The following is an 18141-nucleotide window of genomic DNA, read 5'->3' on the forward strand; positions in this document are numbered from 1 at the left end:
GAGCAGTTTTAAACCTGTGAAGCTCAACAGAATATGTTGTAAATATGTAGCAAATTTTACTGTAGCAATGTAATTCTTGTCTTTAATAAATCATGATAAATATAAGCTCATGTAGAGAAATACTGGTGCTCTGTTTTGAGTTAGCTGAAATTCTTTCTTAAGAATGTGACAGGCCATATTTCATTAGATTTTTACATAATTTTATTCCTCTTGAGTCTGTATGGACCAACATCAATATTGTGAATTCATATTAAAAAGTGAAAAAAGTTTTCTTTTGTCCTAATATTTAAAGCCTATGAAATATGAATAAATGCAAGTTGAATACAATGTTATAATTTTCAAATTTTCGCTGATTTTACTACCATATCCCTAGCTGATTAAGCTTGAAGAAAATTAAATTCAATTAGCCATAAAAGAATTATGTCGGAATTAAAATAGCACAATTTTTTGCCATATGAACTCTTATATATGCATCAAATTAATAAAAGTCATGTTCATATAATGCATAATTCACTATGTATCATTATTCAATATACTTATCTAACTAGTTTAATTTTTTAATGTCATATTTCAATACTTATCAAACTGCAATTGTAACCAGTAATCAGTAATAAGATATTAAAAGACAAAACAAATGTTTATTAATACAAGTTATTTCTTGTGTATGTTTATAACCCAACTGTATAGTCAAACAGTAAATAGTTATAACATTTCTAAAAGCATTGATGGTTCTCTAAGGACAGGATTCACTATAGAATTTTGTAAACTCTTCAAGTAGGCAGAGCAAGAATAAACTTCACTATAAGTTTTATCCCTGGGGCAAATAGGCAAACAGGTGACTTGAAAATGTAAATAATAATAATGATTTCAGCAGATAACTCCAAGGATTAAATATCTTTATAAATACAATTTAAAAATTTAATAAGATTAAATATATATGTGTACTTGTACTAAATTTGTGTATAGATGAGAATATATAAAGTATTATTTAATTAAATTGTGTTAATGTGTTGTATTAGATATATTCACATATATTTATGTATAGACATATACATATATAAAACACATTTATACATTTATTACATATGCTTACACACCCAAATCTATACAAAGACACCTGGCCCATAATAATCCTTCAGTATTTAGAGCTATAATCATAATCACTAAGCTACCATAAACTGTGTGCTGATAACAAACATTTATCTCTGACACTCTCTCATTCTAGTGCTCTAATTCATTTATTTTCATTGACAAACTAGCCCACTTTCTCCTGTTTCTCCTCCAACAGAGACTTTTTTTTCTTTCTTTTTTTTTTTTGGCGTGACCAACTCCTCTTCTATCCATATTTTCCATGTTGGTGTTCTCTGAGATCCACATATTTCTTCTGACCTGACACATGGACTACAGGGCAATCCCTGAAACAAACTTCTTTCATGCACTTACTATTCTGTAACATTAAATCTGAGAATTTTACTATGCTTTTTACTTCAGACATACATTTTTGTGGGCTATTGTTCATCTGCATCTGAATGTCCTACAGGAGCTTCATACTCTTTGGAACGTAACTGAATCATGCCTCTATCTCCAAAACGACTGCTGCTCTTGTGGCAAGTCTTATAAGTAATATTTTTATCACCTACCACATTTACTTAGCCCAGAAACCTCCAGTCTGTCATCAACCCCTCCCTCTTGCTCACAGCTTCTCATAAACTGTCAAGTTCAGAATATTCTACCCAAAAAGACCACCGATCCTGTCTTTTCCCTTCTATTTGTAGCTGCTATTAGCTCCTTGTTGTTTGTCTCATATCCATCTAGTAAACCTCTACAGGAATGGATGTCTAATCTACCATCTGAGATGATTTTTTTGCCTTAAACATTTCAGAAATTCTTTAGCTTTATCTATAATTTTCAAATTTACAATGAACATGATCTACTTTTTTACCGTCAGGAAAACACATTATAAAAATAATATCCTTTTAAAGGTTCCTATTGATTACAGCATGAATTCAATACCCTTATTATAGTTCAGAAGCCACTTAAAATATGACCACAAATTATCTGATCACCTATTATTCCCTGAGCTCTTCTTGAACCATATTTCGAATTTCCAAACTTGTATAATGATCTAAACACTTTTCTCTCATTCTAAAATTTTCTTATTTGCCTGCTCAACTTCTATATAGGCTGCAGAAAAAAAAGTCACCACCTCTTGGTAAGCTTTTTGTGTGGTAAGCTGTTTGGGTGGTAAGTTCCCAGTGTTCTCAAAACAGTTTACATCTATTAAAGCACCTTTCACATTGTATCACAAATATTGATTTTTTAAAAATCTATCTTCCTTCACTGGCCTAAGGAGTCCTTAAGGGCAAGAATCAAACTCTATTCATTTTGTAGAAGGAAGGATAGAAGGAAGAAATGAATTGTAGATATACAAAGAATTGTAGATATACAATTTAAAGGAATAATTTCCATGATTTTAACATATTTTGGCAGGAAAAAGAAATATGATATTTACTATATTCAAAACATAATATTTAAAAATATTACCTCCTCCAAATCTTACTTTTCCCAAGAGGGAAGAACATTTTCATGGTATTTAAAAATTGCTATAAGAAGCACTTTTGAACATTATATTTATGGGCTTATTTAAGCAAAACTATGCTCTGACTTCTGCAAATGTACACGTGGTTTCATCAGTATTCTTTTTGATAAACAGAAGAAATGGCTAATGGAGTCTCTAGTCATAGTGAAGACAAGAGTTCTAGCATTGCTTTAGTTGTTTTTGCTAATGTAGACTGATATCTCCAAGTTGCCAATTCTTCTAAGAGTAAAACTCTTACAATATCCAAAAGGACCATATATGGTTCTCCACAATTTCCTCTCTAATATCATTTCTGTTCACTCTCCTCCTCCTTCCAGACTTACTGGTTTCTCACTTTTTCTGGAATATGCCAACACACTCTCACCATAACACTTTGCTAAAGATATTCTCTCAACTTGGAAAGCCATTTACCCAGATATCTGTTTGGTTAACTCCCTCACCTCTCTCAGCTAGAGAGAGCTTGCTGTACTTAAATCATCCCCTGCATGCTTTGTAACTGTGTAGAAAGTTGATTAATTCTTCTGTTACTTGGAATTAAGGCTTTTGAAAATTCTGGCTAACTCAAATGGATCTTAGATCTAAAGATAAGATAAAACTCTTGTAAAAAAAAAAACTGTGCAGTAATGGGTTAACTATTACTTGGGGTGCTCAAACTCTGCACATTTCAAAGAAAGGACTAGCCCTTGCTTGGCTCCTGAGAGATAACATCTAAGCCCCTGGAATATCCTGCCAGAGAGAGTGTTTCTGTATATCTGGGATCTTGGGCCATACCAGATAGTTTATGGAAACAATGTGATCTATGGTGAATGCCTGTTTTTGTTCACTTGGGGTCCTGGATCATACCACTTAATCTCTAGAGGGCCTAGAGACCCAGTAGCTAAGGTCAGTCACACAAATCCTCAACGCCTATGTAACTGCTCCCATAAAAACACTGGACACAAAGGCACAGATGAGCTTCCCTAACTGGAAATACCTTGTCCTTGTTGTGACACATCATCGCTAGGAGAATTAAGCACTATCCGTGTATCTTCACCGGGAGAGGATAACTGACAGTTCATGCCTGTTTTCTCATACACCTTGCCATATATGCCTTTTTCCTTTGCTGGCTTTAGTTTCTATTCGTTCCCTGTGATAAACCGTAACTCTGAGTATAACAGGTTTTCTGAGTTCTGTATTTCTAGAAAATCAACAAGACTGGGAGTGATCTGGTAGGCCCCCAACACAAAACAGGAGGAAATTTTTGTGACTTTGGGTTAGGTAACATGATAACAAAAGTATGAGCCCCCAAAAAATTGATAAATGGGCTTCTAAATTTAAAACCTTTTTGTTTCAAAAGATAACATTATGAAAGTGAAAAGACAAGCCACAGAAGGGAAGAAAATATTTTCGATTATATATCTGAAAATATTTGCAAATCAAATATCCAGAATACAGAAATAAGTCTTATAGCTCAATAACAAGAGGACAAAGATTGGCAAAAAATTTGAAGAGACATTTTATTTTTAAAAAGACAAATAAATTCCTAATAAGCCCAGGAAAAAATGTTCAACATCACTTGTCATTAAGGAAATGAAACTAAAACTACAATGAGATACCTTTGGCTATTATACAAAAGACAGTACCAAGTTTTGGTAAGGATTTGGAGAAACTGGAATCCAAATATGTTGTAAATGGGAACGTAAAATGGTACATTATTCATGTTATCTCCAAAAGGGAAATAATACAAATGACCTTTAACTGGTGTTGGATAAACAAAATGTGGTATATCCATACATAAAATACTATTTAGCAACAAAAACACACCAGAATATTAATATATGCTCCAACATAGATGAACCTTAAAAACATTAAGCTAAGTAAAAGAAGTTAGTTTCAAACGACTACATACTGTGTGATTTATTTTATATGAAATGTCCAGGAAAGGCAAATTTATAGATAGAAAGCAGAGCAGTGGTTGCCTGGGGCTGGAAATGTAAGCAATAATGATTGGCAAATAGCTCAAGGGACTTCTTTGAGGTGATGGAAATAGTCTAAAATTGGTGGTGGTTGTACAACTCTATAAATTTACTAAAAATCATTGAATTGAACACCTATAATGGATGAATTTTATGGTTTAAAAAAGTATACATCAATTAAGCTGTAAGAAAAATCTAATGGGAAAGCATAGAAAAATAAACAATAAATAATAACCTACACGATATATAAGAAGAAGATAGTGTTTTGGTTAAAAAAAATGAAGAATATAATAATGAAGATAGGGAACATAGTGAAGGAGGAACAGAAAATTTGCAGTATTAAACAGGGTGGTCAGGTAAGCCTCATAGAGAAAGGAGTTAGCCAAGTTGACATCTGGTTGAACAGCTTGCCAACCCAAGGGAAGAGTGTGAGCAAAGCTTTAAGGCTGGAGCATATCCTCAAGTTTGAGGAACAGTGAGGAGGTCAGTGTGGCAAGAAGAAGATTAGCAAACAATAAACTCAGAGAAATAATGGGAGTAAGGAGAGAAAAATAAAAGGCCTTATTATCCATTGTAAGGTCCTTATTTTAAGAAAAAATGGGAGAGCCATAGGAGGTTCTTTAACAGAGGAACGGCATAATCTGGCATACCACTTAAAAGCATGACTCTGGATGCTATGAGAATAGACTTCAGGAGTGAAAGAGAAGTAGGGAGACAAATTAGGTGGCTATTTTGATAATCCTGGCAATAAGTTATGATGATTTGAACCAAGGGGGAAGATGGAGGTTGCAGTGCGAGTGGTGATATTCTGGATAAATCATGGGGGAAAAATTGGCATCAATTTTTCTCCTTTTAAAAGTTAATTCATACTTTTAAAAGAATTAGAAGATAATACATCAAAATGTTAATCATATTTCTTTCTATTTGATAAAGTTATTGAATATTTGTGCTTCTACTTTGTCTAACTTTCTAACCATGTGCATGTATTATTTCTATAGAGAAAAATAGAATTTTTTTCAATATCCAGTTCATTCAACAAGATCATAATGCAAACAAACGTTGTTTTTGCAAAAATTTTAAGTCAACACCAAACTGGTTACATATATGAAGTAAATAGTAATAGATGGTAATGTTAGCAATATGCAGAATAGTCAAAGAAGCAACAGATATTTCCTGAATACAGAGCGGCGAACTCACCTTTCCATAAACATGTGGTAACATTATTACCAACTAACTTTCCTGGCATTATATGACTCTCTCCAGAATGTCTAATGTCTAATTTTTTTAACTGATATTAAGTGCAGTTCCAGTCATAATAAATATAACTTATATCAGTAAGGAAATTTTGTTATGCTGAGATAACGAACAACCTCAAATTCTCAGAGATTTAAGTAACAAAGGTATATTTCTCATTTCATTACATGTCCAGTTCAAGTGTGTGAGGGAAGGGTCTCTAATAATTATAGTTACTTAGGGACCCAGACTGTTGAAGGCTCCATTTTGAGGGACCCAGACTGTTGAAGGCTCCATTTTGACATGATCTACCAGGATGAAATATGTTAAATCATGAACTAGTTCTTAAAGCATCAGTCCAAAATGATACACCTTATCTCTGCTCTCATTACATTGGCCAATGCAAGTCCTATGGCCACAAAAGTGTAGGGAAGTCCAATTCTATGATGTACTTGAAAGAAAGAGAAAAATCTATGATAATTATTTTTACAAGATGTGAGATAAGAGAAGAAAATGTTAGACCTTCAATTCATACTCATTTTTATATAAACAAAATTAACCTATACTAATATTTAATACAAAGGTTTTCTAAAATTTAATTTTAAACTCCATTAGTATTTAATAATAAAGAAATCTTAATTTATTCCTACATCAGATGGTCATATGACATGTATAGTCCACAATATATTGAGACAGATTGGGAATTCCAAAAGAATAAGAGTTAAAAGAATTGTCCTAATTCATTCATATACTTGCAATATACTTCCATATAATGGATTTTACACGAGTCAAGTAAGGTTGTTTTAAGAATTATTATAATCTAATTTCAACTATCACAAAATAGACAATAACTTTGTAAGATGCCTACAAAGACATTTGAGAATTGCAGACCCTATCAAGAAGATGGCAGAATGACACTTCTATTCCTAGTACAAACTTGTCATCAGCTACATACAATTGCTGTCTAAAGAAACTGCCAAAACCAGATTTATAAAGAAGGTTACTTCACATATGGATTGATGGCCACCAACATTAATGATAAATCTTCCCTAAGCATATATTTTATATGGTGTATACATGCTGTATACTGGACCTTTATAAGATATCTTTAAGAGCTATTATTTACAAGTACTGAAATAAATATATTAGAGCTATGTCTTTGAATCACTCTATCACGATATTAAATCAACATTTTTATAAATATTGAAGTATTCAGTAATGGAAATGTTTAATATTTTCAATAATGTTCAATAATAGTTAATATGTTATAACAAAGTTAACTTTTGTGAGAGAAAATGGGTTTTATTATTAATAAAAATTTAAATTGTTTAAAATACTATTAATTTTATATTTACTTTATCCTCTTACAATTTCAATTATTTTGTATGCCTTAGAATGACCATAAATATCAATAAAGAAACTGATATATTAAGGTTTGTATTATAAACAAAAATAAATTATATATAATTTATTTTTTCCACCAAAACTCTCTCTCCGCAGATCTTCATAACTTTGTCAAATGAACAAACCTAATCATTTAGGTCAAAGTCCTCTCATGCATCCTTTAGTCTACCCCTTCCTCACACCTCATATCAAATCCATTATCAAGTCCTGACATTCCTACCTCCAAAGCATATCCTAAATTGGTCATTTCTCTTCCAGCTGAATGAAGGCACCATGATCTCTCTTCTGGATTATTACATGGTCCTAATGTGTCTCAACCCACTTTTGCCCCACTAACACCAGAGCAGCCAATGATTCTCCTAAAAAGGTGATCAGGTCTTGTCAATCTCTTGCTGCAAACTGGTCATTAGCACTGATAAAATCTAAACTCCTTGAAATGCTCTTGCCCACTCCTTAAACCTCTTCTCATAAGATTTCCTCTCTGCTTTCTTCTGTATGTTCAACATACAGGGATATTTTTCTCTTCCTCAGACTAAGCCCCTTTTGGTCCCCAAATGTTTGCACTAGCTGTTCACTCTGTTTGAAATACTCATCTCCTGGATATTTTCTTGTCTGATTCCTTCTAAACATTCAGGTCTCTGCTACTAAATCAGCTCTTTAGAGTGGCCTTCCCTGATCATTTTATCTTAGAGGTCTCCACCTGCTTCCCCAGCCCCACTCTGTACTAAATTATGTGTTCCATGGCCTTTAAGGCCTACAAAATTTGTACATCCCCACGTCCTCAGCCTCATCTCCCACTACACTTCCCTTCAATTGCTCTGCTTTATCCTCACTGTCTCCTCTTTGTTTCTTAATTAGATGAAGAAATCTGTTATGTGGTTTGCACTTGCTCTGTCCTCAGCAGAAATGTTCTTCCAGAAATGTGCAAGGCTCATTAGCTTAGTTTCTTCTGGCCTCTGCTCAAATTTCATCTCATCAGAGATATCTGCCCTGATCACCCTATCAAAAGATCATCTCTTCCCTCTGCTTTGCTTTACTCTCTACCTATTTAGATCTTCATGGTACTTGTGTATATTTTAAACCTGTGGGTTGTTTGTCATTTGTTCCAGCCACTGGAACATAAGCTCCAATAGGGTAGCGGCTTACCCCATCCCCTCCATGATTCTAGCCTTTTGAATAATGCTTGGTAATGTGTTATTGTAATTTATATAAGCTAGTACATGCTGAGGCTCACTTGATGTTTGTCTATAAAACATGCTGCTATGATCATTGTAATACAATCATTTTTGCTTTTTGTAATTATATTTTAAGTTAATTTCTAGAGGTCAGATGTTTATGTACATGTTATATGTGGATGCTTATTGCCCAGTTGAGACCTAAAAATTCTGTAACCATTTACACACCCACCGCCTGTGCCTCCTCTCATTTCTGCACATTCACACCTACATTGGGTTTTGTGGATCTTTTTAATATCTGTGACCTAAGAAATGATTGAGTGATTTATTGCTTTATTTGTATTTTATTGTTAGTAAATTTGAAAATTCTTATATGATTCTGGCATGTAAGCTGCCTTTTATATCTTTTTCCCATTTAAAAATTTTATATTCATGTTTGTTTATTGTTATTTAATAAATTCCTTATACACTGAGGATATTTACATTCTATCTGCTATATATATTGTGAATATTTTCCCAGTTTGTAGTTTGTCTTTCATCCACATTTATGCAATTTTTTTCAAGAAGGAAGTTTTCTATTTCATAAATTCAATGTTTTCATTTTTTAGAGTCCCTAGTTTAATATTCTTCTGTGGCTTCTTTGAGCATTTTTATTGTTAATATTTTAACTTTTAATATTTTTTCTCCATTTTAACTTATGTTGGGATATGCAGCAGTAGCAGAATTCAAATTAGTTTTACTTTTTAGAAATGGTTGATCAGTTTTCCTCATAATATGCCAATATTATGGCAATCACAATAATAATAGTTAAGATTTACTGCAAGATTTCTATTGGTCAGCCATTTTGCTAACTATTTTATATACAATAGCTCAATTGATCTTCACATCAAAAAAAAAACTTCACATCAATTTTCAAGGTTATGATGAAGCTTTTTTTTTCTTAAGAGAGGGACAAAGCAAATGTTGAATGTTGTAAGTTGACCATGAAATCATCTCTCATGTGTAAACAGTCAGGAGGCCAAGTCCTGAATGTATAACACACAGATCTATGCCTTATCTCATGAGGTAGGGCAATCAAATAAGTGTCTGAGCAACATGCTATTGAGTGTATCATGCTGCCTATTATCACTGTTGTTGTAAACTGGGAGTATTCAATCCAGTACCACAGAGCCTTACATGACTTCATGTCGCCTTCCTCAAGTTCCTTCAAACCTCCATTCCCCAAAAATCTCCTGTCATGGAGTCATCACCACAGCACGGGTGAAGCCTGGTTCCACTGCCTGCACCAACACGAGAAGCATCAAGAGGAGGAAGAATATACTTCCTTGCACTTAAAACAAGAGACACCAAAAAAATGGAAATAAATGCTTAGGAAAATATATTCCAAATGAAAACTGGAGTAGCAATATGATTATCAAACAAAATAGGACTTAATAAAAAGCTATATAGGGAAAAGGGTGATAATAATAGAGTTGAAGATATAACCCGCATAGCATAAGGACATGCAACAACTAAACCTCAAAAATATGATGGAACAAAAGATAGAAAGAAATGAGGAGTGAACTAGAAAAATGAATTGCTGAAGGACTATTTCACATAACCCTCTCAGAAAATGACAGGTAAAGCAGAAGAAAAATAAGCAGTGAGAGCAAGATCTGAACAAAACAATTAAAAACAAGCTATCTGGTATATAGAGAGAGATAGTGTACTAAACAACAAAACATGCTTTTTGAGCTCACATGAAATATTTCCAAAATAGGACATGTTTCATGTCATAAAGGAAGCCTGAATCAGTTTCAAAGGAACAATAATATAATACAGACTATTGTTCTCTAACAATGTACAATAGAATTAGTAATTAAAAGCAAAGAACAGCTAAAGGAAATTTTATATTATCAGTAAATAAAATAAATAGCCATTGGATTTAAAAGGAAAAAATGTTCTTAGAACTGAGTAAGAGTGAAAATACTACATGGCAAAATTTATGGGAAACAAAGAAATATTTAGAGAAAAATACAGGTTTAAGCACACTTATCAAGAAGCAAGAAACGTTTTTAAAATGACTGTGATTTAAACTAGGAAGCTAGAAAAGGAGCAAGGAGCAAGAGAGCAAACAGAGGACGCAAGAAAATAATGAAGACTAAGTCAGAAATCAATGAGAGAAGCAAAACAACAGAGAATTTTAACAAAACCAAATTCTGATTTCCCTCCAAAAAATTCTATGTCCAGTAGTTCTTACAGAATTCTACCAAATTAAAGGAAGAGTTTAAAGCCCATTTCTTTTTTTGCAAATACCTCAGAAAATAGAAGACAACAAAATCTATGTAGCTCATTTTAGAAAGCTAGTGTTATCTTGAATCTAAAATAGTAGATGAGTCTATTAGCTCATTTCAATTACGATCAAATGTAAAAATCTTAAATATAATATCAAACTCCTACACTGTATTTCAAATGTATATATGTATAATATGAAAGGATCTTTCAATCTGAAAAGTCTTTAAAGGTAATCTACATTAGCAGACTAAAGAAACCAAACCATGTTATTATCTTAGTCAATGATACAGTATTAAGTTCAATACCTATTTATTATGAAAATACCTAGAAAGCAAGGAATAGATAGGAACTTGCTTAATTTAGTGATAGTTAAACACCAGTTCTAGAGCATTACACTTAATGGAGGAATTTTAGACGCATTTTCTTTATGATTCAGAATTCCCATTATTTAACACAGTACTGGAGGCCCTGGACTATACTATGAAGGTAAGAAAAAACGGACAGTTGTAGAACATGGTAGGGAAGAGACACAACTTGATATTTTTCTAATGACATCAATATCTATTTAGGAAAACCAGAGAAATAAAAAAGATAAACTATGAGAATTAATGAGAGTTCATCAGTACTGCTAATAATATTCACCTGCATTTTTCCACTTCAGTGGTAACCAGTGAGAACAGAGGAAATATGGTATCTATCAATATAGCAATATAGTATGTGTACGTGTCTGCATTCTAGGAACTAGCTTAGAATACATAAGATCTCTATGGAGACATATTTTTTAAATTCTAATACATGATCCAAAAAATGAGCTTTTTGTTTGTTTGTTTTAATGAGAGATAAACTATGCTCATGGATGGGAAGACCTTACTGTTTAAAAAACTGAAGTCATAATTAAAAACATGTCTACTTTAGAAATCCCAGCTCAGAATGGCTTCATTTGGAATTCTACTAAATATTTAAATAAAAAGTGACATCTAATTTATATAATATCTTGAGAATGAGAGAAAAAGACTTAACCCAAGAAGTTCTATAATTTCAACATAACACAAAAACCTCAGTAGGATGTTATAAGAAATAAAATTTATAAGCCAATTTCATACCCTAAAAGAAATATAAAAGTTCTTTAAAACTAATAAACTAAATTCAGTGATATATCACCAAATTGATTTTATTCTACAAATAAATGGCTTAACATTCAAAAAACATCAATGTAAAAAACATATTATCACCACAAAAGTTATAGAAAAATATTTGATAAACATACATTCATGACTTTTTAAAAAACTGGTAAAAAACTAGAAACTTCTTTAAACTAAAACAAACTTATATTTAATGATAAATTATTAAAACTTTCTCTCTATGGTTGTGAGTGGGACAAGGAGGTCCTTTATCATTACTCTTATTCAATATTATACTAGAAGCACTAGCTAGTACTTCAACTGAAGGAAAATAAAGTACAATCATTGGAAAGAAGAAATAAGATTCAATCAATATACACAGAAAACTTAAATGTGTATATAACAAATCTAAAATAATCTAAAGATATATTCTTAGAATTCAACAAACACAACAAAGAAAAAATGAAAACGTCAAAAGATACCACTTATAATGGAATTTAAAAACTCAAATAACTGGGCTTCCCTGGTGGTGCAGTGGTTGAGAGTCCGCCTGCCAATGCAGGGGACACGGGCTCGTGCCCCGGTCTGGGAGGATCCCACATGCCGCAGAGCAGCTGGGCCCATGAGCCATGGACGCTGAGCCTGCGCGTCTGGAGCCTGTGCTCTGCAACGGGAGAGGCTACAACAGTGAGAGGCCCAAGTACCACAAAAAAAAAAAAAAAAAAAAATCAAATAACTAAGAATAAATCTGAAATAGAAATGTAAGAACTCCACAAATAAAAATTATAAAATGTTATTGACAGAAGTGAAAAGAGGTCTATTCATATAACTAGACAGATATACTAGGTTCGTGGATCAGAAGACTTCATTTAAAATGATGTGAATTCTCTCTAAACCAATGCACTGCTAATAACAAATGGGAGAACCAATTTTACAGTAGTAGTTCTCAAATTTGGTTGCATTTTTAATCATCAGGGAGATTTTTTAAAAGCCCAATGCTTATCACTTACATAATTAAATATTTGTCTTTTGAGAAGACAGCCAGGCTCTGAAAGTTGCTAAGAAAGTAAATCTTAGACGTCCCCATCACAAGAAAAAAATTGTAATTACATGTGGTAACAAATGTTAACTAGACTTACTGTGGTGATCATTTTGCTATACATACAAATATTGAATCATTATTTTGTATACCTGAAACTAATACAATGCTATATCTAAATTAAATCTCAATTATTTTAAAAAGACTGATAATATCAAAGGTTGTCAAAAATATGGGTTAATTCGAGCTCTCATATTCTGCTGGTAGGAATGTAAAGTGGTATAACTATTAGTACTTAGGAAACTTGTTTTCCATTACCTACCCAGGCTGAACATATACACACTGTGTGATGTGGCAATTCCTCTCATTTATACACCCAGTTGAATGCTATACACATGTGAACAAACATGTACAAGAATGTACATGACAACATTACTATTGACATCTCCAACTGGAAATAATCCAAATGTCCATTAGTAGTGGAATGGATAAATAAATTGTGATATATTCATCCAACGGAATATTATACACACTGGAATAAATAAACTAATAGAAGAGCATGGATTAATCTTACAAAGATAATGTTGAACAGATATGCCAAACTTAAAAAGATACATATTATAATTTTCCATTAATATAAAGTTCATAAATGGGCAAAATTCATGATAATGGTTACTTTTGGGGAGGAATGTGGATAATGATTGAGAAAGGGTGTAAGATGGAACTTCCAGAATACTTGTAATTTTCTATTTCTTGACCATGATGGTGGTTACATGAATGTACTTAATTTGTGAAAATTCATCAAGGTGTATGCTTCTTTCTCTTAATTGAGGTATAACATAATAGTAAAGTATTAAAAGATGAAGATAGTCTGAACACATGGAGAGTCTATGTTCTTTTGTAAGACTTAGTGTAAGACTCAATTCTTCCTAAGTTAATCTATAAAATCAATATAATCCAATACAAATTTCAGTTGGATTTTTAAAGTAATCAGCTGATTTATTTAAAGACATGTTTGAAAGGTCTATGAATAGCTACATCAACTTAGAATAAAGGAGTAAAAACAAGAGATTGGTTTATACATGAACTATTATTCTAGAGCCATAGTTACAAAAATAATGCTTCAACACAATTGAGAAAATACAGACTAATGACATAGAAGAGATATTTCAGAGACAGACCAACCCAGATGTGAGCATAATTTTAAGACAGCAACACAAATCAAAGGGGAAAGGATAACTAGCTTAGTAAATGGTGCTGGGAAATTGTGGTTACTATACGGAAAAAAGCTAAAATTGGATTCCTCTCCCCTTCATGGCATAGTTTAAAAATTAAATGTGAAATATAAAACTGTAAAGTTGATATAAAATAACATAGGAAAATATCTTTGTAAACCGAACATGAAGAAGAACTTTCTTATGAGAAACCTCAAAAGCACAAAAAAATGAGACAATAAAATGACTTGGGGCCAGCTTAAGAACAAAGATACATTTCATGATATTATATATATGGAAAAATATGGTCTGATTGAAAATAATCAATTTACAAATGAATTAAACAAAACCGTCTATATAAAACTGAAGGCTGCCTGCACCAATTCATTGCCTACAGGTGTGTGTATGTGTGCTTTTGTGTGTGTGTGTGTGTGTGTGTGTGTGTGTGTGTGTGTGAACTGGGTCTGACATTTGTCAAGCTCTGTTTTATTTCATAATATAATACCTAAAAAATTATTTTGTCTATAAAAGGGAAAGATTTGCCTACCAAAAATTCTTCATCTTCCCAGTAGTTTGTCTGTATTTAACTCTACTACTGCCTCAATTCTATGACTCTGGGAACCAAAAATGCATATTTGCCCAGAAAATGACTCTGTCTTACATGTATTCAAACCACTGCTTAAAGATTCTACGGTATGTGTTGTATGTGTTGTAGGTCTTAATGCTCTTTTACTGAATTAATACAGTAAGTTACACCAAAGCACACTAACTTATTCAATAATCTTAGCTGAACTCTGACTTTAGAACTCTGCCATAGACTCTTTAAAAATTATCTTGTAATTAGTAAACATTAACTTCTATACCTTCAAATAAGAATGCCATTATTTAAGAAATTGGAAGTTAGGCCACTGCAGAGTGAGAGAAGCGCTGATACAAGCAACTTTTAGAAGTGGTTAAGAGTTTGGTGAATTTTTCTTTCTAAATGCTGTGCTTTTAATAGTTGCTTTTTTAAAACTGTATTTTATATTCTAGAAACATAGATATGGAAAACTTAACTTTTCACTCGAGTTACAACCAATTTCAAAGAAAAGGCAGAAATAATTCATCATTCGTGTTGAACTATTTGAAGGCCAAGAAGCTTCACTCAATTCCTAGTCCCTACCCACCCCCCAGAGTCCTATCTCATTTCTCCCTTCTCCAATACTATTGGGTCTCGACCATTCCTCAGTTAATTACTTTCTCTGATGACCACCTTTCCTCTAACAGAATTCATATATTCTGTTAAAATTTTGCACTAAAATTCCCCAGAGTATATACCTTATGAGCACTTTCTAGCCAGAGATGGGAAGGTGCTTACCTTCAAAATAGAAGCCTGACTGGACTTCTAGGACCCTGGGGAGGGTCCTGAGGTCAAGGGAGTGGATGAATTCTTCCAGCGACAATGCCATTGCTTTGGCTTGGGTCTTGCGCAGACCTGGTACTTATAGAAGCTTTTGGCTTCTGGGTGTCACTTGTCTGCAACTGTAGTCTCACTTCATCATTCCTTTCTCAGGCAGGAATGTCACACTGGAGCCCGACTTGGGTGGAGTAGCTCTGTGTGGGGAGGGCAGTGAGGAGGCAGGGGACAAAAGGTGTTACAGCTCTTTTTAGTTCTCATTGTGGCTTCATTTCCTTCTGACATTGAAGTAGAACAGGATGGGGGTGTGGTGAGCATATCTGAACAGACACTGCCAAAAAAGCAAGAATTGACAAGTAGCTCTCTTTGTCTGTCTCTGGTCCAGGTGTGCATCTCAAGCAGGGGCTAGGATGTTTGAGGTCACAGTTGCTTGTGGTTTGTCAACCAGGCAAGAACAGGAATTCAGGACTAAAGTCTAATCTTAAAAAGGGCACCGTATTAATTCTTTATCTCTTCACTTCACTTCTAAAGTTTGGCTCTGTGCTTTATTTGCATACTCTCAGGGCTTTTATATTAAATTTGGTTACGAAAGTGCTTTGTGTCAGCTCTTTTCAGAAATCTGATACTCTGAAGAGAGGGGATCGAAACCACTTTTATTCTTCCACATTAAAACTGAATATTAAAGGAGAGTGGGGGAGGAGTGCACTATGCAAAGTGATACAGTAAATTAATATTAATTTTCTAATCGTCGCACTACAGTGAAAGTATCTAAATCCGTTATTAGGAAACCTGAATTTTCTGGGTTTAGCTCTGCTTTTGACTTACAGGTGACATCAGCCTTGTCTCCTCTGTCCCTCATTTGTCTCATTTATTTAATGGAGAAAAAGTTAGAGTCAAATAAGTTGTATCATTTCTTCCAAGGCCAAAATTCTACAATTCTGATCATGAGGTCCAAATCTGCAGTGGGGAGGGGTGAGGATGACCAAAGTCAAAGGCAGAAAGAAAAGCCTCATAAAAATAAATCTCTTAAAAATCTTCCACTCTCTAGTCTTTGTATTTAAATAAGACAATATTTTAGAGCTAGAGTATACAGTTCAAGGTGATATTTTTAAAGTCTCTTTAAGGGTGACTAAAAGAACACTGGTTGGTATAAATACAGTGAAAGAAGCTAAGAAGCTGCATATTCTCCTTATAAATTGGACTCCAGGCTCCCTGTCTAGAAACTGTTTTAGCCTTAGGCTGCAAAGAGCATACATAGCCCGGTAGAGAGGGTCAGGGCACATCCCAGCTCCACCTTCACGTAAATATCTAAGAAAATAAACAGTACTGCCTTATTTTGATATAGAGCTTATAAAACTCTTTCAGCTCTTAAAATCATATTTGATACTTGCAATAATCTGCCTGGCTTCATTTCTTTCTTTACAAAACTAAAATTTATAAGGCCACATCAATAGTTTTTTCACCAGTAGCTTCTACTTCCTCATTTGCAACTTTTTTGCTCAAAAACCTCCTAAACTTGATCAGTCTGCCTTCTGCAGCCCTTCTCCCAAGCTTAGGCCCTTCAATCGACTACAAAAATTGTTTACAGCCTAACTGTATCTCACATGGTTCAATATATGAAAAGAGCTGCTATGGACTGCTCCTTAAAAATCGTACATCTGTTAGAACTGGTACCACAGCAAATTTCATTTGATATCTAAACCAAACTGGACTTCACTTGATTTTTAAAATATTTTCCCACATCAACTTTCTACCTTACTAGTCAAAGAAGCTATTTCAAAATATTACCAATCTTTTACAATTGTCTTTGCTACTCCTGCTTTTGCTCTTTCAACAAATGATCTTCCCTTTCTGTTACATTCTGCTTCTTTCTTTCTCTCAATCTTAGTTAACGACACTACAATTCTCTCACTTTCTCAAGCCAGAAGGCTGCATCAGGGGAGATGCTATATCCAGCCTCCAAACCCCTCAAGCACTACAGGTGGCAATAATCAATAACACTCACTTTGTTCTTGCCCTGTATCTCCACTATTACTACTTTAGTTCGGATCATAATCACTTCTGACACTGTAGGCAAAGAAATCCTGACATGAACAGCCAAGATGAATTTGACAAATAAGAATAATAAGAGAGTCCCTGAACAACCAAGTAGTAAAATCAATTATTAAAGTTTAATAACTGAAACAGCAGATTACCGGTGTAATAATAGTCTGATCAATGAGAATTCAGAAATAAAGCAAAGCATTGCCAACTAAAGACGGTCCCTCACCACCCAGTTTTACAAGAACTGAGTCATTAGCCACTGCAGTTGCTGGTCTTCAACACATCCTGAAAGGAGTTCAGCACAGAGATCAGGAATGAGGCAGTCGGTGCTGCAGGAAAACTGGCAGAACAGGCCTTCAGATAGTTAGATATTCTCAGGAGAAAATTTTAAGAACTCATTTTGTTGCATCTTCCCATTCATAGAAGAGTACTAAAATCATTAACTGAAATATCTGTTCCTCATGACTAGCAGCAATCTTCCACTGAGCTGTGTGCTTGATTGCATGTATGCCTTCCCCAGAATTACATATATGCTAACGTCCCACCCCACCCCTTCTGAGAAGTTCCTCAGAGCTATCTGAGAGGCTGTCTCCTGGGCTATAGTCCTCAATAAGTCCTCAAATAAAACTGAAACTCACAGCTCTCATGTTTTGCATTTTTATTTCGATCAACAGTATAGGTAATAATT

General features: G+C 33.6%; 1 protein-coding gene across 4 annotated transcripts in view; it reads right to left on the reverse strand.

Moving 5' to 3' along the window:
- Window positions 1-15641, reverse strand: part of THEMIS (thymocyte selection associated) — a 206592-nt gene extending 190951 nt beyond the window's left edge. For all 4 annotated transcript variants that reach the window (XR_003793697.1, XR_003793696.1, XM_029223750.1 and 1 more), the window contains exon 1: window positions 15372-15641. Coding sequence is in view for 2 of the 4 variants with exons in the window: in XM_029223750.1 (XP_029079583.1) it covers window positions 15372-15462 (91 nt within the window). In the remaining 2 variants the exon portion in view is untranslated. The remainder of the gene's footprint in view (window positions 1-15371) is intronic.
- Window positions 15642-18141: the final 2500 nt, after the last annotated feature.

This window comes from Monodon monoceros, unplaced genomic scaffold, assembly GCF_005190385.1.
Source record: "Monodon monoceros isolate NGI ecotype Baffin Bay Population unplaced genomic scaffold, NGI_Narwhal_1 Super_Scaffold_15, whole genome shotgun sequence".
Lineage (NCBI taxonomy): Eukaryota > Metazoa > Chordata > Mammalia > Artiodactyla > Monodontidae > Monodon > Monodon monoceros.